We start from the raw sequence: 25613 nt of genomic DNA on the forward strand, positions 1-25613 counted from the left end.
CAGCCCATTTCACACACTCACCACTCTCTGCATAAAACAACTTACTCCTGACATCTCTTCTGTACCTACTTCCAAGCACATTAAAACTGTGTCCTCTCTTGTTAACCATTTCAGCCCTGGGAAAAAGCCTTTGGCGATCCGCACGATCAAAGCCTCTCATCATCTTATACACTTCTGTCAGGTCACCTCTCATCCTCCGTCGCTCCAAGGAGAAAAGGACAAGTTCACTCAACCTATTCTCATAAGACGAGTTCCCCAATCCAGGCAACATCCTTGTAAATCTCCTCTGCATCTTTTCTATGGCTTCCACATCCTTCCTGTAGTGAGGCGACCAGAAGTGAGCACAGTACTCCAAGTGGGGTCTAACCAGGCTCCTCTCGGGAGTTGCAGTTTGGTGAATCTGATGCAAGTGTCTTATCTGGGGGGACAGAGGTCGCCCAGACTTCTCACATCCCACACAGAGTACAAAACACTGCCCCTGGAGCCATTCTCACTATTCCCTAACAGACAAATGGACAGATAAGAACAGAAAAAGAAAAACATACCAGATACTTTACCTAGTCTGATGAGACAGAGCCACTTTAAACACTGGCACACTTCAAAGAATGGTTGCTCAAAGAATAGATGGACATCTATTTAAAGCAGAGGTGAGAAGCAGGGTGGTGAATCTGTGTAATTCATTGCCACAGACAGCTGTGGAGACCAAGTCTTTGGGTATGTTTAAAGTGGAAGTTGATGGGTTAATGATTGATCAGGGCGTCAAAGGTTACGGGGAGAAGGTGGGAGAATGGGCTTGAGAGGGAAAATAAATCAGATGATGGAAAGGCAGAGCAGACTTGATGGGCTCTGCTCTATGTATCTTCTGGTCTACAATAGGTTTTTCACTAAGCTTGGATCAGTGGGTCAGCCATTTTGTGCTAAAGTCAGGATGAATTTTGGTTAAAATCTCTTCGGTATTCTCTACCTGTGCGATCCTTGTGTGAGTTCCAGAGCTTATTAGATATTCAGGAAATCGAAGGGATTGGGGATGTGCTGTGTGAACTTCGTTGCTGATCAAAGTAAATTTATTATCAGCTCATGTACTACATATCAGCTTTGAAATTCATTTCCTTGTGGTACATGCAAAGAAACACTATAGAATCAATGAAAGACTGCATGTAACAAGATGTGCAAAGGGCAACAAACTGCATATACAAGAAGGAATAAACAATAAATAAATAAGCAATAAATATCAAGACAATAAGATGAGGAGTCCTTGAATGTTAGTCCATAGTTAGTGTGAACAGTTCAGTGATGGGGTGAGTGAAGTTTTTCCCTCTAGATCAAGAACCTAATGGTTGAAGAGTACAACCAATGAGAGAATTCTGATGGAGAGAACCAACTCTTCCTGCTCCCAGTCCATTTCCAATTGGGTTAACTTCTCTCGTCTGTTGTCTTTGTGGGCTGTGGTTTTTCCATCTTACTTGGGGTCCTGGGGAGGGGTTGGGGTGGGAGTTAAACCTGACTGGAGAGGCCGTGGCTGTGAAGAGGTGATGTAAGCTGTCTTCTCCTGTTGCAGGTGTGTGGTGCTTTCCGATCCCCTGAAAGATTCTGCTCGGACGCAGGAGTCCTGGAACGCGTTCTTCACCAAGCTCAGAACCCTTCTGCTCATGTCATTTACCAAGAACCTGGGCAAGTTTGAGGATGACATGAGGACCATGAGGGAGAAGAGGACAGAGGCTGGCTGGAGTTTCTCTGAATATTTCATGGTTCAGGTAAGGCAGCTGTATGTGTGGTAGTTCAGAATCAGCTTTAATATCGCTGACATAGCTCCTGAAAAGTGTTGTGGTGTGGCATTAGTCCAGTGCAATACATAATAAACGCACTCAGTGGCCACTTTATTAGGTACACCTGCAAATATCTGATGAGCCAATCACGTGACAGCAACTCAATGCACAAAAGCATGCAGCCAGGGTCAAAAGGTTTGGTTGTTGTTCAGAGCAAACATCAGAATGGCGAAGGAATGTGATCTAAGTGACTTTGACATGGAATGATTGTCAGTGTCAGACGGGGTGGTTTGAGTATCTCACAAACCGCTAATCTCCTGGGATTTTCACACACGAGCCTCGAGAGAAACAAAAAAAAAAATCCAGTGAGTGGCAGTCCTGTGGGCAGAAATGCCTTGTTAATGAGAGAGGGAGGAGTGGCCAGACTGGTTCAAGCTGACAGGAAGGTGACAGGTGGACTATGAGAGAGGTGAGAGAGGGAGGAGTGGCCAGACTGGTTCAAGCTGACAGGAAGGTGAAAGGTGGACTATGAGAGAGGTGAGAGAGGAGTGGCCGGACTGGTCCAAGCTGACAGGAAGGTGAAAGGTGGACTATGAGAGAGGTGAGAGAGGAGTGGCCGGACTGGTCCAAGCTGACAGGAAGGTGAAAGGTGGACTATGAGAGAGGTGAGAGAGGAGTGGCCGGACTGGTCCAAGCTGACAGGAAGGTGAAAGGTGGACTATGAGAGAGGTGAGAGAGGAGTGGCCGGACTGGTCCAAGCTGACAGGAAGGTGAAAGGTGGACTATGAGAGAGGTGAGAGAGGAGTGGCCAGACTGGTTCAAGCTGACAGGAAGGTGACAGGTGGACTATGAGAGAGGTGAGAGAGGGAGGAGTGGCCAGACTGGTTCAAGCTGACAGGAAGGTGACAGGTGGACTATGAGAGAGGTGAGAGAGGAGTGGCCAGACTGGTTCAAGCTGACAGGAAGGTGACAGGTGGACTATGAGAGAGGTGAGAGAGGGAGGAGTGGCCAGACTGGTCCAAGCTGACAGGAAGGTGACAGGTGGACTATGAGAGAGGTGAGAGAGGAGTGGCCAGACTGGTCCAAGCTGACAGGAAGGTGAAAGGTGGACTATGAGAGAGGTGAGAGAGGAGTGGCCAGACTGGTCCAAGCTGACAGGAAGGTGAAAGGTGGACTATGAGAGAGGTGAGAGAGGAGTGGCCGGACTGGTCCAAGCTGACAGGAAGGTGAAAGCTGGACTATGAGAGAGGTGAGAGAGGAGTGGCCGGACTGGTCCAAGCTGACAGGAAGGTGAAAGGTGGACTATGAGAGAGGTGAGAGAGGAGTGGCCGGACTGGTCCAAGCTGACAGGAAGGTGAAAGGTGGACTATGAGAGAGGTGAGAGAGGAGTGGCCAGACTGGTTCAAGCTGACAGGAAGGTGACAGGTGGACTATGAGAGAGGTGAGAGAGGGAGGAGTGGCCAGACTGGTTCAAGCTGACAGGAAGGTGACAGGTGGACTATGAGAGAGGTGAGAGAGGAGTGGCCAGACTGGTTCAAGCTGACAGGAAGGTGACAGGTGGACTATGAGAGAGGTGAGAGAGGGAGGAGTGGCCAGACTGGTCCAAGCTGACAGGAAGGTGACAGGTGGACTATGAGAGAGGTGAGAGAGGAGTGGCCAGACTGGTCCAAGCTGACAGGAAGGTGACAGGTGGACTATGAGCCAGGGTTCTGAAAGAGGCTGAATCATGAGAATCCAGAATGGTCCCAGAGGACTGGAAAATTGCAAATGTCACTCCGCTCTTTAAGAAGGTAGGAAGGCAGAAGAAAGAAAACTACAAGAAGTTAGCCTGACTTTAGTGGTTGGGAAGATGTTGGAGTCTATTATTAAGGATGAGGTCTCAAGGTACTTGGAGGCACAGGATAAAATAGGCTGTAGTCGGCATGGTTTCCTCAAGGGGAAATCTTCCCTAACAGATCTGTTGGAATTCTTTGAGGAAATAACAGGCAGGATAGACAGAGGAGATTCATAGAACATAAAGTAGTACAGCACATTACAGGCCCTTCAGCCCACAATGTTGTGCCGACCCTCAAATCCTGCCTCCCATATAACCCCCCCCACCTTAAATTCCTCCATATACCTGTCTAGTAGTCTCTTAAACTTCACTAGTGTATCTGCCTCCACCACTGACTCAGGCAGTGCATTCCATGCACGAACCACTCTCAGAGTGAAAAACCTTCCTCTAATATCCCCCTTGAACTTCTCTCCCCTTACCTTAAAGCCATGTCCTCTTGTACTGAGCAGTGGTGCCCTGGGGAAGAGGCACTGGCTGTCCACTCTTGTCAATTCCTCTTAATATCTTGTACACCTCTATCATGTCTCCTCTCATCCTCCTTCTCTCCAAAGAGTAAAGCCCTAGCTCCCTTAATCTCTGAACGTAATCCATACTCTCTAAACCAGACAGCATCCTGATAAATTTCCTCTGTACCCTTTCCAATGCTTCCACGTGCTTCCTATAATGAGGCGACCAGAACTGGACACAGTACTCCAAGTGTGGCCTAACTAGAGTTTTATAGAGCTGCATCATTACATTGCATCTCTTAAACTCTATCCCTCAACTTATGAAAGCTAATACCCCATAAGCTTTCTTATCTACCCTATCTACCTGCGAGGCAACTACCTGTGAGGTACCTGTGGACATGTACCCCCAGATCCCTCTGCTCCTCCACACTACCAAGTACCCTGCCATTTACTTTGTACTCTGCCATGGAGTTTGTCCTTCCAAAGTGTACCACCTCACACTTCCCCAGGTTGAACTCCATCTGCCACTGCTCAGCCCACTTCTGCATCCTATCAATGTCGCTCTGCAATCTTCGACAATCCTCTACACTATGTACAACACCACCAACCTTTGTGTTGTCTGTAAACTTGCTACATCCACATCCAGGTCATTAATAAAAATCACAAAAAGTAGGGGTCCCAGAAGGGATCCTTGTGGGACACCACTAGTCACAACCCTCCAATCTGAATGTACTCCCTCCACCACAACCCTCTGCCTTCTGTAGGCAAGCCAATTCTGAATCCACCTGGCCAAACTTCCCTGGATCCCATGCCTTCTGACTTTCTGAATAAGCCTACCATGTGGAACCTTGTCAAATGCCTTACTAAAATCCATGTAGATCACGTCCACTGCACTACCCTCATCTATATGCCTGGTCACTTCCTCAAAGAACTCTATTAGGCTTGTTGGGCACGATCTGCCCTTCACAAAACCATGATGACTGTCCCTGATCAGACCATGATTCTCTAAATGCCCATAGATCTTATCTCTAAGAATCTTTTCCAACAGCTTTCCCACCACAGACGTAAGGCTCACTGGTCTACAATTACCTGGACTATCCCTACTACCTTTTTTGAACAAGGGGACAACATTCACCTCCCTCCAATCCTCCGGTACCATTCCTGTGGACTAGGAGGACATAAAGATCCTAGCCAGAGGTTCAGCAATCTCTTCCCTCGCCTCATGGAGCAGCCTGGGGAATATTCCATCAGGCCCTGGGGACTTATCTGTCCTAATGTATTTTAACAACTCTAACACCTCCTCTCCCTTAATATCAACATGCTCCAGAGCATCAACCTCACTCATACTGTCCTCACCGTCATCAAGTTCCCTCTCATTGGTGAATACCGAAGAGAAGTATTCATTGAGGACCTCGTTCACTTCCACAGCCTCCAGGCACATCTTCCCACTTTTATCTCTAATTGGTCCTACCTTTACTCCTGTCATCCTTTTGTTCTTCACATAATTGAAGAATGCCTTGGTGTTTTCCTTTACCCTACTCGCCAAGGCCTTCTCATGACCCCTTCTTGCTTTTCTCAGCCGCTTGTTACGCTCCTTTCTTGCTACCCTCAATAGCCCCATCTGATCCTTGCTTCCTAAACCTCGTGTATGCTGCCTTCCACCTGACTAGATTTTCCACTTTACTTGTGTCCCATGGTTCCTTCATCCTACCATTCTTTACCTTCCTCACCAGGACAAATTTATCCCTAACATCCTGCAAAAGATCCTTAAACATCGACCACATGTCCATAGTACATTTCCCTGCAAAAATGTCATCCCAATTCACAGCCGCAAGTTCTAGCCTTATAGCCTCATAATTTGAGGCTTTTCTGGTTGGCTGCCTGTGACATACAGCGCAGAAGCAGGCTATTCAGCCCATCTAGTCCATGCTGAACCATTTAAATTGCCTATTCCAAATGACCTGCACCAAGACCATAGCTCTCCATACTCCTGCTATCCAGGTACCTAACCAAGCTTCTCTCAAGTATTGAAATTGAACTGGCATGCACTACTTGTGCTGGCAGTTCATTCCACACTCTCACCACTCATGTTCCCCTTAAACTTTTCACATTTCACCCTTAAACTATGACCTCTAGTTATGGTCCCACTCAACCTCAGTGGAAAAAGTCTACTTGCATTTGCCCTATTCTAAACCCCACAGAAGTCCTGAAGAAGTGTCTCAGCCTGAAATGCTGACTGTCTGTACATTTCCACGGATGCTGTCTGACCTGCTGAGTTTCTCCATCATTTTGTGTGTTTTGTTTTGGAAATCCAGCATCTGCAGACTTTTTCGTGTTTGTGATTTAATACCCCTCATAATTTTATATATTTCTATCAAATCTTCCCTCAATCTTCCAAGTTCCAGATAACAGAGTCCTAACTGAAAGTTGGACTTGAACTTTCCTTTGTGTTTGAAGGAGGAGCTGGCTTTCGTTTTTGAGATGCTGCAGCAGTACGAGGACGCGCTGGTCCAGTACGATGAGCTCGACGCTCTCTTCACTCAGTATGTCGTCAACTACGGTGCTGGGGGTAAGTGTTGCTCTAGCTGCAAATCATTAACACACAAGATTCTACAGGTCCCAGAAATCCAGAGTAACATCCACAAAATGCCGGAGGAACTCACCAGGCCAGGGGGGAATAAACATTTGATGTCTTGGGCCAAGACCCTTCATCAGGGCAGGAAAGGAAGGGGGAGGCCTGAATAAGGTTTGGGGGTGGGAAGGAGTACAAGCTGGTGAGACCAGGTGAGCATTAAGGTGGGTGGTTGTGGGAGGTGGGGATGAGGCGCAAAGCATGGAGGTGATGGGTGGAAGAGATAAAGGGCTGAAGGAGAAGAAATCTGACAGGAGAGGAGAGTTGGACCATGGGAGAAAGGGAAGGAGGTGAGGAGAAGGTCAACCATTGGTCTTGGGTTAACATAGAACATAGAAACTTACAGCACAATACAGGCCCTCTGGGCCACAATGTTGTGCTGACCACATAATCTACTCTAGACAACACACACAAAATGCTGGTGGAACACAGCAGGCCAGGCAGCATCTATAGGGGGAAGCACTGTCGACGTTTCGGGCTGAGACCCTTCGTCAGGACTAACTGAAAGGAGAGATACTAAGAGATTTGAAAGTAGTGGGGGGAGGGGGGAATGCAAAATGATAGGAGAAGGGAAAGGATCATGGGACGGGAGGCCTCGGGAGAAAGAAAGGAGTAGGGGGGAGCACCAGAGGGAGATGGAGACCAGGCAGAGTGATGGGCAGAGAGAGAGAAAAAAAACAAATAACTAAATATGTCAGGGATGGGGTAAGAAGGGGAGGAGGGGCATTAACGGAAGTTAGAGAAGTCAATGTTCATGCCATCAGGTTGGAGGCTACCCAGCTGGTATATAAGGTGTTGTTCCTCCAACCTGAGTATGGCTTCATCTCGACAGTAGAGGAGGCCATGGATAGACATATCAGAATGGGAATGGGATGTGGAATTAAAATGTGTGGCCACTGGGAGATCCTGCTTTCTCTGGCGGACTGAGTGTAGGTGTTAAGCGAAACGGTCTCCCAGTCTGTGTCGGGTCTCACCAATATATAAAAGGCCACACCGGGAGCACCGGACGCAGTATACCACACCAGCCGACTCACAGGTGACGTGTTGACTGCCTAGAATTTACATTGCGCATATCCTTCTATCTTACTAATGGAGAGCTAGGTTAAGGGTGAAAGGTGAAAAGTTTAAGCAGAATATGAAGGGAAACTTCATCACTCAGAGGGTCGTGTGAGTGTGGGATGAGTTGTCAGTGCAAGTGGTGTATGCGAGCTCAATTTCAATGCTTAAGAGAAATTTGGATGAGTACATGGATAGTGGGGATATGGAAGGCTATGGTCCCAGTGCAGGTTGTTTGGAGTAGGCAGTTTAAATCATTCAGCATGAACTAGATGGGCCTGTTCCTGTGTGGTACTTTCCTGTGGTGAGAGGGTGACCAGAATGGGGAATGGAAAAAGAGAGAAGGGATGGGAAGAGAAGTTACCGGAAGTTCATATGGTTGGAGGCTCCCCGGCAGGATATGGGGAGTTACTCTTCCGCCCTGAAAGTGGCCTCGGCACGGCAGTACAGGAGGCCGTGGATCATCATGTTGGAATGGGAATGGTCGTGGGGTGGAGATAGGTCACTACCAAAGGGGGTGCAAGGCCATCTTCCCTCTGCTCGCCATCGGGTCACCCTTGGACAAGGTGTAGCACCAGCTGAGACCCCTGGTTAGTGAAGCCATGGGAGCAGGTGGTGGATGGTCGTATCACAAGTCCCGGTTATGTGACCACTGACGCCAGGCAGACAATCTCTGAAGAGTATTGATAATGGCTGGGGTCAACATCTTGTAAAGACACTGTCCAGAAGATGGCAATGGCAAAGCACCATGGGAAGACCATGATCACCCAAGTCATACGACATGACGCAGAATGAAGAAATGAATGCTGATCGAGTGCTCAAAGGAATGTGTGTGTGTTCTTGCTGGATCTGCATGGGCGTGTGTACAACTCTGCTTGCTCTCCCCCAGGGCTTTGATCCCATCCTGTCAGTCTCAGGATTACAACCCCTGCCCACTTGTTGCAGATGGCGCCAATTGGCTGGCCTCGTTCTGCCAGCCTGTGCGGAGCTGGAACGGGTTGGTCCTCCGCAAGCCCATTGACATGGAGAAGCGGGAGTTAATCCAGAGGAACCAGGCCACCCTGCTGGACCTTCGCAGCTATCTCTTCTCGCGGCAGTGCACGCTGCTGGTACTGCTTCAGCGGCCGTGGGAGGTGGCAGATCGCGCTCTCCAGCTGCTCCACAACTGCGTCCAGGAGCTGAAGCTACTCGAGGTAAAGACTGTCGTGTTCCTAATTTGATTTGTTTTTAAACCCCCACCACTCAGGTCATGCTCTCTTCTTGCTGTTGCCATCAGGGAGGTGGTGCAGGAGCCTCAGGTCTTCCCACCATCGGGATCAGGAACAGTTATTACCCCTCAACCATCAGGCTCCTAAACCAGTGGGGATAACTTCACTCACCTCAACTCTGAACTGATTCCACAACCTGCGGACTCACTTTCCATGACTCTACAATCCAATTCTCGGTGTTACTTATTAGTTATTCTTATTTTTTTGTATTTGCCCAGATTGATGTCTTTTGCACATTGGTTGTTTGTCTTAGTGTAAAGCTTTTCACTGATTCCGTTGTAATTCCTTGTATCGACTGAATGCCTGCAAGAAAATAAATACCAGGACATAAGCATTTCGATGAAATAACTTTAAACATGTACCTGTAGACTGAAGGAGAGCTGTTATCAGACAATTCAATAGTCCCAGAGATGGACTCTCCATCTACTTCATTATCGTGTACCAGCACTGCACATCCTCTGTACTGTACCATTGTGCACTGTCTCAGTAACACTGCCAGCATAAAGACCTCACCCACCCAGTCCGGATATTCTCTCCATCAGGCAAGAGATACAGGAGTCTGAGGAAAAAAGGTACCACCAGGTTCAGGGCATCTTCTACCCTGCTGTTATAAGACTTTTCAATGGTTCCTTACTACAATAAGATGGACTCTTTGACCTCACAATCTACCTCATTATGATCTTGCATCTTATTGTCTACCTGCACTGAAGTTTCTCTACAACTATAACACTGCCTCAGAAAAGCAGTCATTGTAATAAAAGACTCCACCCACCCCAGACGTTCTCTCTCTCTCCCTGTCCCGTCAGGGACAGATACAAAAGTCAAGAAAGATGCACCACCAGGCTTTAGGGCAGCCTCTGTCCCACTGTTATAGGACTATTGAACAGTTCCCTAATACAATTAGATGGACTTTTGACCTCACAATCTTCCTTATTGTGACCTTGCAAGTTCTTGTCTACCTGCACTGTTCTTTCACTGTACCTGTAACACTTTATTCTGCATTCTGTTAGTGTTTTACTTTCTCCTTCCTTCTACCTTCTTCCCTTCTCCTACCTCAATGAACTGTGAATGGTAAGACAAAATTTTTTAACTAGTTTACTAACTAAATTATTCAAGGTGGATGAGCTTCTCAGGCTGAGCCAGTATTTAATCGCCTGTTTCTAATTGCCCTTGGGATGGTGATGGTGAACTGTCCTCTTGCCCCTGTTGAGGGAGTTCCAGTATTCTAACCCAGCGAGGGTGAAGGAACGGTGACAGACTCAGTGGCCACTTTGTGGGATACCTCCTGCACCTTATAAAGTGGCCACTGAGTCTATGTTCATGGTCTTCTGCTGCTGGAGCCCTTCACTTCAAGGTTCGATGTGTTGTATATTCAAAGGTGCCCTTCTCCACACCACTGTTGTAACATGGGGTTATTTGATTTACTGTCACCTTCCTGTCAGCTTGAACCAGTCTGGCCATTCTCCTCTGACCTCTCTCATTAACAAGACATTTTCACCCTCTCACTGAATGTTTTTTCTTGTGTTTTGCACCTTTCTGTGCAAACTCTAGAGACTTATGTGTGAAAATCCTAGGAGATCAGCATTTCTGCAAGCATCCCGAATGGCATCAAAAATCATTCCACGGCCAAAGTCACCTCGGTCACCTTTCTTCCCATTCAGATGTTTGGTCCGGATAACAATTGAACCTCTTGACCATGTCTGCATGTTTTTTATTCATCGAGTTGCTGCCACATGATTGGCTGAGTAGATAATTGCATTAACAAGCAGGTGTGCAGGTGTATCTAATAAAGTGGCCCCTTGAGTGTAATTGGAATCGGGTTTAAAATATCACTTACATATGAAATACTTACATGATGAAATACAGTTGCTTTGCAGTAGCAGTTCATTGCAATACGTAAAAGCATGCCGCAATAAGGAATGTGTGTGTGGGTGTATGTGAGTATATATGAGAAGAATCAGGACCAGGTTTAATATTGTGCTATCAATATGTAATATGTTGTGAAATTTGCTTTGTGGCAGCAGTACATTGTCACACATAATTATAAACTGTAAATTACTATAGGAAATAAATTTTTAAATATCCTTTAGATAAGTAGTCCAAAAAGAGAAAAATATTGAGGTTGTGTTCATGGGTTCATTGTCCATTGAGAAACCTGTTGGTGGAGTTGAAGAAGCTGTTCCTGAAATGCTAAGTGTGTTTCTTCAGGCTCCTGTACCTCCTCCCTGATAGTAAGTAGAGTGAACCCTGAGGGAGTGTTCATTGTCCATTTGGGAATCCGAAAGCAGACGGGAAGAAGCTGTCCTAAAGTTAAGTGCGCAGCGGATATATATGGTATATATACATGGTCCTTCCCAACTCTGTCCATTTGCTTGTGTTCCTGTTTCTCCTTCCACTCATCCCCAGAGAAATGTGAGGCAGAATTTCTTACCATAATCAGCTGGTACCAGGCTGTACCTTAACCTCAGAAACACAACATGTTGTTTACTGGCAGCAGCCCAGTGCAATGCATAAAAGCATCTCCATCAGTTAGAATAACAATATATCGCAGGGGCAGATGGAGGGGTCAGGTCCTCGGTCGTAGCGACAATTAGCCCTGCACCATGCCCAGAGTGGGGGCGAAGCTGGGCCGGTGTGGCATGGTGTCTTGACGGAATGGGAGCTGCCCTCTCAGAGCTTTGCTCTGCTGTGGCCGACTGCAGGTTTTTTAGCAGCACTCAATGGACTCGAGCTTCAGGCTAAGGAGTCGTTTACTTTTCAGCTGCTGGAGGAGAGGTGTCCGAGCCATCACACTCTACTGGGGAGGCGTAGCACACTTGGACCAAGGGCTCAGGACCATATACATCACCCCCCCCCACCCCCAGAAGTTTTGAAGTTTTATTATTTTACAACATTGAATTGCATTCGATTTAATTTGGCTTTTATTTGACTCTGATCAACAGAAGAATGCTCCTTTGTGTCAAGGTGAAAACAAGTCTTCACAAAGTCATCTAAATTAATTACAAATATAAACCACAAAAATAATTAATTGCATAAGTATTCACCCCTTTAATACAGCACGGCAAAAAATCATCACTGGTGCAGCCAACTGGTTTTAGAAGTCACATAGTTAATAAAATGGAGACCAATGTGCAGTCAAGGTGTTTCAATCATTGTAGTAAAAATACACCTGTATCTGGAAGGTCCAACTGCTGGTGAATTAGTATCCAGTCAAAAAACTACACCATGAAGACAAAAGAACACTCCAAGCAACTTCACGAAAAGGTTATTGAAAAGCACAAGTCAGGAGATGGATACAAGAAAATTTCCAAGTCACTGAATATCCCTTGGAGTCAATCATTAAGAAATGGAAAGAATATGGCACAGCTGTAAATTTGCCTAGAACAGGCCGTCCTCAAAAGCTGAGTGACCGTGCAAGAAGGGGACTACTGAGGGAGGCCGACAAGAGACCTATGACAACTCTGGAGGAGTTTGTGGCTGAGATGGGAGAGACTGCACATATTGAGCTTTTTAGCAATCAGTCTAAACACTACATTTGGCATAAGCCAAGCACAGCACATAATCAAAAACACACCATCCCCACTGTGGTGACAGTGGTGATCGCCTTTGGAAGATATTCTTGAGGCTGGGGAAGCTCGTGCCCACGGCGACCTTAGTGAAGGATGCTGCTGGACTGGTTGGGCCAAAGGTACTGTTTCTGGGTAATGTGACTCTATTAGCAACACCGCACACACGTTACTCATACTAGTCTTCAACCCCCACCATCACACCGTCTCACCACACCTTCTGGTCAATGGAGGTCATGCAAGGAGCTTCTAGCTTGCTTTTCTCGGGACAACAAATGGGAATAATGAGGTGGCATTCATGAGTTTATGGGCTGTTCAGAAATCTGATGGCAGAGAGGTAGTGGTTACATTCATCACGTTGGGGTCAGGAGGGGTCAAATGTCCTTCTCAGGAAATCTCCCTTTAGCTAGCATATCCATTTTCACTCCCTTACTTTCAGGAACAGTTTCTTCCCCTCCACCATCAGATTTCTGAATGGACATTGAACCCTCTCTTTTTGCACCACTTATTGAATTTATTTTTACAGGTACTTTTTATTGTAATTTTGAATTTCTGTTACTGTGTACTGTAATGTTTGGGTGGGCAGGGGAAGATGCTACTTACAAAATGGGATGTAAGGCACTGCTTCTCTTCACTAGGCTGCAGGACACCCTCGGGCAAGGTGAGGCACCGGCTTAGCCCCAGATCAGGGTCCGGTGAAGCCATGTCAGCAGGTATTGAAAGGTTATATGAGCCCTGGTTATGCAGCCACAGACTCCAGGCGACATCTCTGAGGATTATTGATAATGACTGGGGTCACCTGTCTTGTAAAGACACTGCCCAGAAGACGGCAATGGCAAACTGCTCATGTCGAAACATTTCCAAGAGCAATCATGGAAAGAGCACAATTGCCCACACGATACAACACGACAAGGAAGTCAGAGATTGTATAGGGTTAAAGAAAAAGCAGTTCATTCCAATGAGAAGGAAGGATTCAAAGAGGGGGAAGGGGCCACAGTGGTTGACAAAGGAAGTCAGAGATTGTATAGGGTTAGGGTTCATTCCAATGAGAAGGAAGGATTCAAAGAGGGGGAAGGGGCCACAGTGGTTGACAAAGGAAGTCAGAGATTGTATAGGGTTAGGGTTCATTCCAATGAGAAGGAAGGATTCAAAGAGGGGGAAGGGGCCACAGTGGTTGACAAAGGAAGTCAGAGATTGTATAGCATTAAAGAAAAAGAAGTATGACAGGGCTAAGATGAGTGGGAATACAGATGATTGGGAAAGTTTTAAGGAACAGCAGATCTTAACTAAAAAAGCAATACGGAGAGAAAAAATCAGGTATGAGCTCAGTCTAGCCAGGAATATAAAAGGGGATAGCAAAAGCTTTTTTAGCTAAGTGAAGAGAAAGAAGATAGTTAAGAACAATGTTGGCCCCTTGAAGAATGAATTGGGAGAAATTGTTATGGGAAACAGGGAAATGGCAACAGAATTTAATGCGTACTTTAGATCTGTCTTCACCAGGGAGGACACAAGCAATCTCCCAGCTATATGGATGGGCCAGGGTCATAAGATATCAGAGCAATTGAAACAGATTGACATTAGGAAAGAAACTGTGATGAGTAGACTGGTAGGACTGAAGGCTAATAAATCCCCGGGTCCAGATGGTCTGCATCTGAGGGTTCTAAAAGAGGTGGCTCAGGAAATTGCGGATGCATTGGTAATCATTTTCCAATGTTCCTTAGATTCAGGATCAGTTCCTGAAGATTGGAGAGTGGCTAATGTTATCCCACTTTTCAAGAAGGGAGGGAAGGAGAAAACGGAGAACTATCGCCCTGTTAGCCTAACGTCAGTCGTGGGGAAGATGCTTGAGTCCATTATTAAGGACGAAATAGTGGCACATCTTGATGGCAGTAATAGGATTAGGCCGAGCCAGCATGGATTTACCAAGGGCAAATCATGCTTGACTAATCTGTTGGAGTTTTTTGAGGGTGTAACAAGGATGTTAGACGAGGGTAAGCCAGTGGATGTTGTGTACCTAGATTTTCAGAAGGCATTCGATAAGGTGCCACATAGGAGATTGGTGAGTAAAATCAGAGCTCATGGCATTGGGGGCAGGGTTTCAACATGGATAGAAAACTGGTTGGCAGATAGAAAGCAAAGGGTAGCAGTGAATGGGTGTTTCTCGGACTGGCTGGAGGTGACTAGTGGGGTACTACAGGGCTCTGTATTGGGACCACAGCTCTTTACGATTTATGTCAATGATTTAGATGAGGGCATTGAAAACTATATCAGCAAGTTTGCTGACGATACTAAACCGGGTGGTAGTGTGACATGCGAAGAGGACGTTAGGAGAATACAGGGAGACTTGGATAGGCTGGGTGAGTGGGCAGATACTTGGCAGATGTCATTCAATGTGAATAAATGTGAAGTTATCCACTTTGGAAGCAGGAACAAGAGGGCAGAGTATTGTCTGAACGGTGTAGAAATGCAAGGTAAGGGAGAAATGCAAAGAGACCTAGGAGTCCTAGTTCATCAGTCAATGAAGGTGAATGAGCAAGTGCAACAGGCAGTGAAGAGGGCAAATGGAATGTTGGCCTTTATTACAAGGGGAATTGAATACAAGAGCAAGGATGTCCTTTTGCATTTGTACAGGGCCCTGGTGAGACCACACCTGGAATACTGTGTACAGTTTTGGTCTCCAGGTTTAAGGAAGGACATTCTGGCAATTGAGGAAGTGCAGCGTAGATTCACTAGGTTGATTCCTGGGATGGAAGGGCTGACTTACGCAGAGAGATTGGGCTTGTACACACTGGAATTGAGGAGATTGAGAGGGGATCTGATTGAAATATTTAAGATAATTAAAGGATTTGATGGGATTGAGGCAGGAAATATGTTCCAGATGTTGGGAGAGTCCAGTACCAGAGGGCATGGATTGAGAATAAGAGGTCAGTTATTTAAAACAGAGTTGAGGAAAAGCTTCTTCTCCCAGAGAGTTGTGGAGGTGTGGAATGCACTGCCTCGGAAGACGGTGGAGGCCAATTCTCTGGATGCTTTCAGGAAGGAGCTAGGTAGATATCTGATGGATAGGGGAATCAAGGGATATGGGGACAAGGCAGGGACTGGGTATTGATAGTGAATAATCAGCCATGATCTCAGAATGGCGGTACAGACTCGAGGGGCCGAATGGTCTACTTCTGCACCTATTGTCTATTGACACATAATGAAGATTGCAGTGTACTGCTACCTCAAACCAGATTTCATATCATATACTGGTGGTATTAAACTTGATTCTGATTTGGGAAACAGAGTCATTTTTGACCAGTGTCTGCCACCACCTCATGCTCTCGGCTGAGTATGAGCTGTCCATGTCACTTCTCCCCATGTCTTCTTTGTAGCCAGTAAACCTGAAGATGTCATCAGTCCAACATCTTCATTCTCTGCTATTTGCTGGTCAAAGTTCAAAGAATATGTATGTCACCAGAACTCTTGAGATTCATTTTCTTGTGGGCATGCTCAGTAAATCCGTAATATTTTCAGTATGACCGCACCAAAAGGGCAGACAAACACCAGTGTGCAAAAGACAATAAACTGCAAGTACAAAAAGAGAGAAAGAATAAACAGATAAGCAAGCAATAAATATCGAGAACAGGAGATGAAGAGTCCTTGAAGTGAGTCCATTGTCTGTTGGGAGCAGTTGAGCATTGAGGTGAGTGAAACTACACCGGTTCGGGAGCCCACTGGTTGATGGTCGATGCCTGTTCCTGAACCTGTTGGTTGGGCCTTGAGGCTCCCGTACCTCCTTCCTGATGGCAGCAACGAGAAGAGAGCAAGGCCTGGGTGGTGGTGGTTCCCGATGATGTCCATTGTTCAGCCTCAGCTAAACATCCCTTTTCATATTTACCTGGAAGTTCATAATTTGTGCTATAGATTTTACAAAATTGCAAAATACTGAATAAATATAGCAGAATAATTTCAGTTGTCAGTTAGTTTGAATAAATGTGTCTAACGCTGCAATATTCACTGGGGGCAGGGACAGCATAGATCCCTCTACACTGTCCCATCACACACTCCCGGGACAGGGACAGTCAGATACAGAGTGAATCTCCCTCTACACTGTCCCATCACACACTCCCTGGTCAGGGACAGTTAGATACAGAGTGAAGCTCCCTCTACACTGTCCCATCACACACTCCCAGGACAGGGACAGTTAGATACAGAGTGAAGCTCCCTCTACACTGTCCCATCACACACTCCCAGGGCAGGGACAGTTAGATACAGAGTGAAGCTCCCTCTACACTGTCCCATCACACACTCCCAGGGCAGGGACAGTCAGATACAGAGTGAAGCTCCCTCTACACTGTCCCATCACACACTCCCAGGACAGGGACAGTCAGATACAGAGTGAAGCTCCCTCTACACTGTCCATCACACACTCCCAGGACAGGGACAGTCAGATACAGAGTGAAGCTCCTTCTACACTGTCCCATCACACACTCCCAGGACAGGGACAGTTAGATACAGAGTGAAGCTCCCTCTACACTGTCCCATCACACACTCCCAGGACAGGGACAGTTAGATACAGAGTGAAGCTCCCTCTACACTGTCCCATCACACACTCCCAGGACAGGGACAATCAGATACAGAGTGAAGCTCCCTCTACACTGTCCCATCACACACTCCCAGGACAGGGACAGTCAGATACAGAGTGAAGCTCCCTCTACACTGTCCATCACACACTCCCAGGACAGGGACAATCAGATACAGAGTGAAGCTCTCTACACTCTCCCAGGGGAGGGACCCCCTGCTCCACACTTTCCTGTGCAGTTATCTCCTGCATTCTGATGGACAACTTGCTACATGTTTTTTCCTCTGCAGGTTTCAGTTCCCGTTGGAGCACTGGATTGTTGGGTTTTTCTGAGCTGCCTGGAGGTCCTGCAGAGAATCGAAGGTTGTTGTGACCGGGTGCAGCTGGAAAACAACTGCAACCACACCGTTGGACTTTGGTCATATGCCACAGAAAAGGTACTCGAGCAACTCTGGAGCTGGTGTAGATTGAACATAGAACAGTACAGCACTTTGTAGGCCCTTTGGCCCCGGTGTTGTGCTGACCTTATAACCTGCTCCAAGGTCAATCTAAATCTTTCCCTCTGTATTACCCTCCATTTTTCTTACATCTGTGTATCTGTGTAAGAGTATCTAATTGCCCCAAATGTACCCGCCTCTACCACCAACGCTGGCAGTATATTCCACAGATTCACCACCCTTTGCGTAAAGAACTGACATCTGACATCTCCATCAATCCCATACTTTCATCCAGTCACCTTACAACTATGCCCCTCATATTAGGCTTTTATCTATTACAGCCACCAATCTCTCTGTAAAGTGAAAAAGGCAGACTGGAATTTGTGTCTATTATTGGGGGTAATTGATCCTGTTCACCCATTTCCCCTGGTCTAATCTAACCTCTCACCCCTAAATGAAGGTAGAAGTTATCAGTATTGGTAATGAAGGTATTGAGGAAAAAGTACGGGCAACCAAAGGCCAATCACTCCCTTGGTTTCACCTTCTCAGGTTGTGAGAACACACACACAAAATGCTGGAAAAACTCAGCAGTTCAGGCAGCATCAATGGAATGGAATAGACAGGTGGTGATTTGCACTGAGACCCTTCATTGGGACTGGAAAGGAAGCCGGAACAAGAAGGTGGGAGGTGTGAGGGAGGACAGTGATGGTGAGACCAGGTGAGGGGAAGATGGATGAAGTGAGGTAATAGGTGGAAGAGTAAAGGGCAGAAAGAGGAGGAACCTTCATGGGTGAATAGCTGCTGTCTGTTGCTCTGAGCTTCCAGCATCTGCAGAGTCTCTTGTTCCTCAGGCTCAAACAAGTGGCTGCAGAGACAGAGTGAATTGGAAATGGTGTTAGATTCTGAAGGTCTCAACAGATTAAAGGTAGCAAAGGTCCTAGAAAGGTGGGGTGCAAACTTGGAGGTAGCACAGTACCGTAGTGATGAGTGTAACAGTATTCCAGTGCCAGCAACCTGGGTTCAGTTCCTGTTGCTGTCTGCACACTCTCCCCGTGCTCCAGTTTCCTCTCACCTTCCAAAGCCATGCGAGTTAGTAGTTTATTATTCACATGGATGTGATTGTTGGGCCGCAAGGCTCTGTTACCATCCTGCATAGAAAAGTACTGAACAAAACAGGGTCTTTGGTTCATCAAGTCTGTGCCATACCATTTAAACTGCCTTTTCCCTTCAACCTGCACCTGGACCATAGTCCTCCTAGTCACGTACAGGATGTACCCAAACTTCTCTCAAGCTTCGAAATCGAGCCCACATCCCCCTCTCAAGCTGGCATCTCTTTTCACACTCTCACCACCGTCCGAGTGAAAGAGTTCCTCCTCATGCTCTGTTTAAACATTTCACCTTTCACCCTTAAACCATGACCTCTAATTGTCGTCTGACCCAATATAGCCCTATAAGAAAATTAAAAACAAATGGGGAAACAACAGAGAAGTTTGCCTGATGTCTGTTGTTGGGTGCTGTAATCTATTTTTGTGGAATGTGGATTTTACTGATACTCCCCTACGTGAATTCTTTCTCTCAATTCAGCTGAAGTCGCTCGGTTACCTGTGTGGGCTCATCAGCGAGGAAGGACCGAACTCTGAAGACCTGAACAGAACGGTGGATGTGCTGGCAGGACTGGGAGCAGAGAGAGCTGAAACAGGTAACTGGGATCTTGATCTTCCCAGCACTGCCATCCCTGGACTCTCAATTCTCCCCTCCCTCGATCTATTTCCTTCTCTCTGCTCTCCCTCTGGTCTCACCCCTGTCTCCCCTGCTCCCACCCCAAATGTGTGCAGTCAAACAGCCTGTGGAGTCCAGAGGAAACGGCCTGTGGCGTCCAGGGGTAACGGCCTGTGGCGTCCAGGGGTAACGGCCTGTGGCGTCCAGGGGAAACGGCCTGTGGTGTCCAGAGGAAACGGCCTGTGGTGTCCAGAGGAAACGGCCTCCAGAGGAAATGGCCTGAGGTGTCCAGAGGAAAACAGCCTGAAGTGTCCAGAGGAAACGGCCTGTGGTGTCCAGGGGAAATGGCCTGTAGTGTCCAGAGGAAAACAGTCAAACGGCCTGTGGTGTCCAGAGGAAAAGGCCTGTGGTGTCCAGAGGAAAAGGCCTGTGGTGTCCAGGGGAAACGGCCTGTGGTGTCCAGGGGAAACGGCCTGTGGTATCCAGAGGAAAACGGCCTGAAGTGTCCAGGGGAAACGGCCTGAGCTGTCCAGAGGAAACAGCCTGTGGTGTCCAGAGGGAAACGGCCTGTGGTGTCCAGTTAAAAATGGCATGTGGTGTCCAGAGGGAAACGGCCTGTGGTGTCCAGGGGAAACAGCCTGAGGTGTCCAGAGGAAAACGGCCTGTGGTGTCCAGAGGAAAATGGCCTGTGGTGTCCAGAGGAAAATGGCCTGCGGTGTCCAGAGGAAATGGTCTGTGGTGTCCAGAGGGAAACGGCCTGTGGTATCCAGAGGAAACGGCCTGTGGTGTCCAGGGGAAACGGCCTGTGGTGTCCAGAGGAAAATGGCCTGCGGTGTCCAGAGGAAATGGTCTGTGGTGTCCAGTTAAAAATGGCCTGTGGTGTCCAGAGGGAAACGGCCTGTGGTGTCCAGAGGGAAACGGCCTGTGGTGTCCAGGGGAAATGGCCTGTGGTGTCCAGGGGAAATGGCCTGTGGTGTCCAGGGGAAACAGCCTGTGGTGTCCAGGGGAAACGGCCTGTGGTGTCCAGAGGGAAACGGCCTGTGGTGTCCAGTTAAAAATGGCATGTGGTGTCCAGAGGGAAACGGCCTGTGGTGTCCAGGGGAAACAGCCTGAGGTGTCCAGAGGAAAACGGCCTGTGGTGTCCAGAGGAAAATGGCCTATGGTGTCCAGAGGAAAATGGCCTGCGGTGTCCAGAGGAAATGGTCTGTGGTGTCCAGAGGGAAACGGCCTGTGGTATCCAGAGGAAACGGCCTGTGGTGTCCAGGGGAAACGGCCTGTGGTGTCCAGAGGAAAATGGCCTGCGGTGTCCAGAGGAAATGGTCTGTGGTGTCCAGTTAAAAATGGCCTGTGGTGTCCAGAGGGAAACGGCCTGTGGTGTCCAGAGGGAAACGGCCTGTGGTGTCCAGGGGAAATGGCCTGTGGTGTCCAGGGGAAATGGCCTGTGGTGTCCAGGGGAAACAGCCTGTGGTGTCCAGGGGAAACGGCCTGTGGTGTCCAGAGGAAAATGGCCTGTGGTGTCCAGGGGAAACGGCCTGCGGTGTCCAGAGGAAAATGGCCTGTGGTGTCCAGGGGAAACAGCCTGTGGTGTCCAGAGGAAACGGCCTGCGGTGTCCAGAGGAAAATGGCCTGTGGTGTCCAGAGGAAACGGCCTGTGGTGTCCAGAGGAAAATGGCCTGTGGTGTCCAGAGGAAACGGCCTGTGGTGTCCAGAGGAAACGGCCTGTGGTGTCCAGAGGAAAATGGCCTGTGGTGTCCAGGGGAAACGGCCTGTGGTGTCCAGAGGAAAATGGCCTGCGGTGTCCAGAGGAAAATGGCCTGCGGTGTCCAGAGGAAACGGCCTGCGGTGTCCAGAGGGAAACGGCCTGAGGTGTCCAGAGGAAACGGCCTGTGGTGTCCAGTTGAAAATGGCCTGTGGTGTCCAGAGGGAAACGGCCTGAGGTGTCCAGAGGGAAACGGCCTGAGGTGTCCAGAGGGAAACGGCCTGTGGTGTCCAGAGGAAAAGGCCTGTGGTGTCCAGAGGAAAACGGCCTGTGGTGTCCAGGGGAAACGGCCTGAGGTGTCCAGAGGAAAACAGTCAAACAGCCTGTGGTGTCCAGGGGAAACGGCCTGTGGTGTCCAGAGGAAACGGCCTGTGGTGTCCAGAGGAAACGGCCTGTGGTGTCCAGAGGAAACGGCCTGTGGTGTCCAGAGGGAAACGGCCTGTGGCGTCCAGGGGTAACGGCCTGTGGTGTCCAGTTGAAAATGGCCTGTGGTGTCCAGGGGAAACGGCCTGAGGTGTCCAGAGGGAAACGGCCTGAGGTTTCCAGGGGAAACGGCCTGTGGTGTCCAGGGGAAACGGCCTGTGGTGTCTAGGGGAAACGGCCTGTGGTGTCCAGGGGAAACGGCCTGTGGTGTCCAGGGGAAACGGCCTGTGGTGTCCAGGGGAAACGGCCTGTGGTGTCCAGAGGAAAACAGCCTGAGGTGTCCAGGGGAAACGGCCTGAGGTGTCCAGGGGAAACGGCCTGAGGTGTCCAGAGGAAATGGCCTGAGGTGTCCAGAGGAAAACAGTCAAACGGCCTGTGGTGTCCAGGGGAAACGGCCTGTGGTGTCCAGAGGAAAACGGCCTGTGGTGTCCAGAGGAAACGGCCTGTGGTGTCCAGAGGAAACGGCCTGTGGTGTCCAGAGGAAACGGCCTGTGGTGTCCAGAGGAAATGGCCTGTGGTGTCCAGAGGAAATGGCCTGTGGTGTCCAGAGGAAACGGCCTGTGGTGTCCAGAGGGAAACGGCCTGTGGCGTCCAGGGGTAACGGCCTGTGGTGTCCAGTTGAAAATGGCCTGTGGTGTCCAGGGGAAACGGCCTGAGGTGTCCAGAGGGAAATGGCCTGTGGTGTCCAGGGGAAACGGCCTGAGGTGTCCAGAGGGAAACGGCCTGAGGTGTCCAGGGGAAACGGCCTGTGGTGTCCAGGGGAAACGGCCTGTGGTGTCTAGGGGAAACGGCCTGTGGTGTCCAGGGGAAACGGCCTGTGGTGTCCAGGGGAAACGGCCTGTGGTGTCCAGGGGAAACGGCCTGTGGTGTCCAGAGGAAAACAGTCAAACTGCCTGTGGTGTCCAGAGGAAAACAGTCAAACGGCCTGTGGTGTCCAGAGGAAACGGCCTGAGGTGTCCAGAGGAAATGGCCTGTGGTGTCCAGAGGAAAACAGTCAAACGGCCTGTGGTGTCCAGAGGAAAACGGTGCTCTGGTACCTGAGCAGCACAAAGAGGCAGAACTTGACTAAAATTTCAAAAACGTCCTGATACCATGACAAATCATAAACATGAGAGATTCTGCAGATACTGGAAATCCAAGCAACACAGAAAATGCTGGAGGAACTCAGCAGGTCAGGCAGCATCTGTGGAGGAGAATAGACAGTCAATGTTACAGACTGGAAAGAGAAAAGGGACAGAAGCTGGAATACAAAGGTGGGGAAGGAGAACAAGCTGACAGGTGGTGGGTGAGACCAGGTGAGAGGGAAAGTGGGTGTGTAGGGCAGTGGGAGGAAGTAAGAATCTGGGGGGTTGATAGGGAAAGGAAGAGGGCTGAAGAAGGAAGAATCTGATAGGAGAGGCGAGTGGACCATGGGAGAAAGGGAAGGAGGTCAAAGTGAATTTATTGTCTTTGTTGAGAATGGCCACAAGAAAATGAATCTCAGGCTTGTGCGAGTACCCACACCCAGCCCTGAGATTCATTTTCTCACGGCCATACTCAATAAATCCGTAATAGAATAATGAATATGCCATAATAGGCATTCAACCAGCATGCAAAAGACAAAAAACTTCAAGTACCAAAAAGAAAGAACTAATAATAGTAAATAAATATCAAGAACAGGAGATGATGAGTCCATCGGTTGTGTGAACAGCTCAGTGATGGGGCAAGTGACGTTACCCCCTCTGGTTCAGAAGCTGCTGGTTGAGGGGTAATGACTGTTCATCAACCTGCTGGTGAGAGACCTGAGGCTCCTGTACCTCCTTCCTGATGCTGGGTGTAGGTGAGGAAAAGAAAAGAGAGAAGGGGGAAGGGGAGAAGTTACCAGAAGTTGGAGAAATCGATGTTCATGCCGTTCAGTCGGAGTAAGGTGTTCTTGTCCTCCAGTCTGTGTATGACTTTATCATGGCAGCAGAGGAGGCCGTGAACCGACATGTCAGAATGGGAAGTGGAATTAAGATGAGTGGCCAGCATTTTGTGTGTGTTGCTCTAAGTTTCCAGCACCTCCAGAGTGTTACCTCTTCTCGCCTGCCACCACCACCCCCCCCCCCCACCGGGTTCCCTCCTCCTTTCCTTTTCTCTGCAGTCCATTCTTCTCTGTCTCCAGCCCTTTACCTTTCCCACCCACCTGGCTTCACCTATCACCTTCCAGCTATCCTCCTTCTCCTCCCTCCCACCACCTTTATATTCTGGCATCCTCCCACTTCCATTCCAGCACCGGAGTAGTGTCTCAGCCCAAAACGTTGACTGTTTATTAACTTCTACAGATGCTGCCTGACCTGCTGAGTTCCTCCAACATTTTGTGTGTTGCTCGGAATTCCTGTATCTGCAGAATCTCTCAGGTTTATGATTTGTCATGGTATCAGAATGTTTTTGATCCTTTATTCAAGTTGTACCTCTGGGTATCCGGCTGAACGTAGCCAAGCTATATCCCATACTGAAACACCTCCCCTCAGAGCCACAGGGTAGTGTAGCCCCCTCCAACCTTGCCTGCTTTGTACATCCCACAATCAGACATAGTGAGTTCTCACACATCAGTCTCCTGCTGGACAAACTATTGTCTAGACCAGAGACCCAAAGAAATTTGAATTAGAGCCACCATCAGAGCATCTGGGGTAAATGACCAAACCTGGGATATCAGTAATGCTGTCCTGGATATGAGGCATGTTGGACAGGCTTGGCTTCTATCTGCTGATGTTTAGCTCATGAGAAGCAAACACAAAATGCTGGAGAAACTAGTGGGTCAAGCAATATCTGTGGAGGGAAGTGAACAGTTCACACTGAGTACTGATGAAGTCCTCTCCTATCAAAATATGGACGATATAAAAATGGAGGGTCATGTGGAAGGGCAGGATTAGATTGATCTTAGAGTAGGTTAAAAGGTTGTTAATCCACAGTGGGCCAAAGTGCCTGTACTGTTCTGTGTCAGAATCAGGCACAAGAGACTGCAGATGCAGGACACAGCAGCATCTGTGGCAAGGTGGGGAAGGAATTGTTGATGGTTTGGGTCGAAACTTTGTGGCCAATGGTGACCAAGTCTAGCACCAGAGGGCACAGCCTCGGAATAGAGAGATATCCCTTCAGAACAGAGATGAGGAAGAATCTCTTTAGCCCGGGGTTGGTGAATCTGTGGAATTCGTTGCCACAGACACTGGTAGAGGACAGATCATTGGGTATGTTTAGAGTGGAGGTTGCTAGGTTTTTGACTAAACAGGATGTCAAAGGTTACGAGGAGAAAGCAGGAGAATGGGATTGAGAGGGATAATCCATCAGCCATTCTGGAATGGCAGAGCAGACCCAATGGGCTGAATGGCCTAATTCTGGTCTAATGTCTCATGTTGGATTTTCACAATCACGTTAGCCGTGATTTTCAAGGCGAGCAGCATTGAGGGGTGATTTCAGCATACAACTAGACAGCTGTCCTTCACCACTCTAACCAGCCCTAAACACAAATCTCTGTCCTCTTTCAGCCAACAGCCCCCAGAGTCCCTACAAGACCCTCAACGAGGCACTGTCATCTGTGGAGGCCTTTGAGAAACATTACTTGGTAAATCTGGACTTGCACTGGGTGTATTGGGCTGGTGGGGGAGGGTCTCTCAGACCCTGGGACACAGGCGAGGGAAGGAGGGAGGGGGTCCACAGGTGACGGGGAGAGTGGACGTGTGTTTAGGGGAGATGATCCTGGACCACCAGCTTGGGGAGGGAGTGGGCTTCTTTGGGTGGTGGGGTCAGAACTGGGTGGTGATTATCTTTGTGCCACCAGATTGGGAAGGGAGAGGATCTTTGAGTTGTGGTTCTTGCAGATGTAAGGGTGAGACTCCTGAGCCTTGAGTTGGGGGGAGGGATGGGCTACCCCGATGGTGGGTGGGCTTCCTGGGCGGGTCAGTCCCTGCTTGTGATCTCAATGAGATGCATGTCAGCAGCTTAAGCTCCCATTGAGTAAATACCGGAAATAGCCTGCTGTTCCCAGTATATCACTGTTTTCAATGACAGGCCGTGTTTGTTACTTCCAAAGATAAAAGAACAAACTGTCTATAAGACATAGAAGCTGAACTAGGCCATTTGGCCCATCAAGTCTGTACCCTTCATGGCTGTTATTATCTCTCC

The 25613-nt window shown here is 48.4% G+C and overlaps 1 protein-coding gene across 2 annotated transcripts in view; it reads left to right on the forward strand.

The window, feature by feature from the left end:
• The window catches only part of trappc10 (trafficking protein particle complex subunit 10), a 98593-nt gene that overhangs the window by 22974 nt on the left and 50006 nt on the right, over nucleotides 1-25613 (forward strand). Inside the window, exons 5-10 of one of the 2 annotated variants that reach the window (XM_059969020.1) lie at nucleotides 1559-1754; nucleotides 6504-6615; nucleotides 8680-8927; nucleotides 17423-17569; nucleotides 19154-19268; nucleotides 24977-25053. In XM_059969020.1, coding sequence (XP_059825003.1) covers nucleotides 1559-1754; nucleotides 6504-6615; nucleotides 8680-8927; nucleotides 17423-17569; nucleotides 19154-19268; nucleotides 24977-25053 — 895 coding nt within the window. Of the gene's footprint in view, nucleotides 1-1558; nucleotides 1755-6503; nucleotides 6616-8679; nucleotides 8928-17422; nucleotides 17570-19153; nucleotides 19269-24976; nucleotides 25054-25613 lie in introns of those variants that run through there. The other variant, XM_059969021.1, reaches the window with a different exon arrangement.

This window comes from Hypanus sabinus, chromosome 4, assembly GCF_030144855.1.
Source record: "Hypanus sabinus isolate sHypSab1 chromosome 4, sHypSab1.hap1, whole genome shotgun sequence".
In the NCBI taxonomy this organism is placed as follows: Eukaryota; Metazoa; Chordata; class Chondrichthyes; order Myliobatiformes; family Dasyatidae; genus Hypanus; species Hypanus sabinus.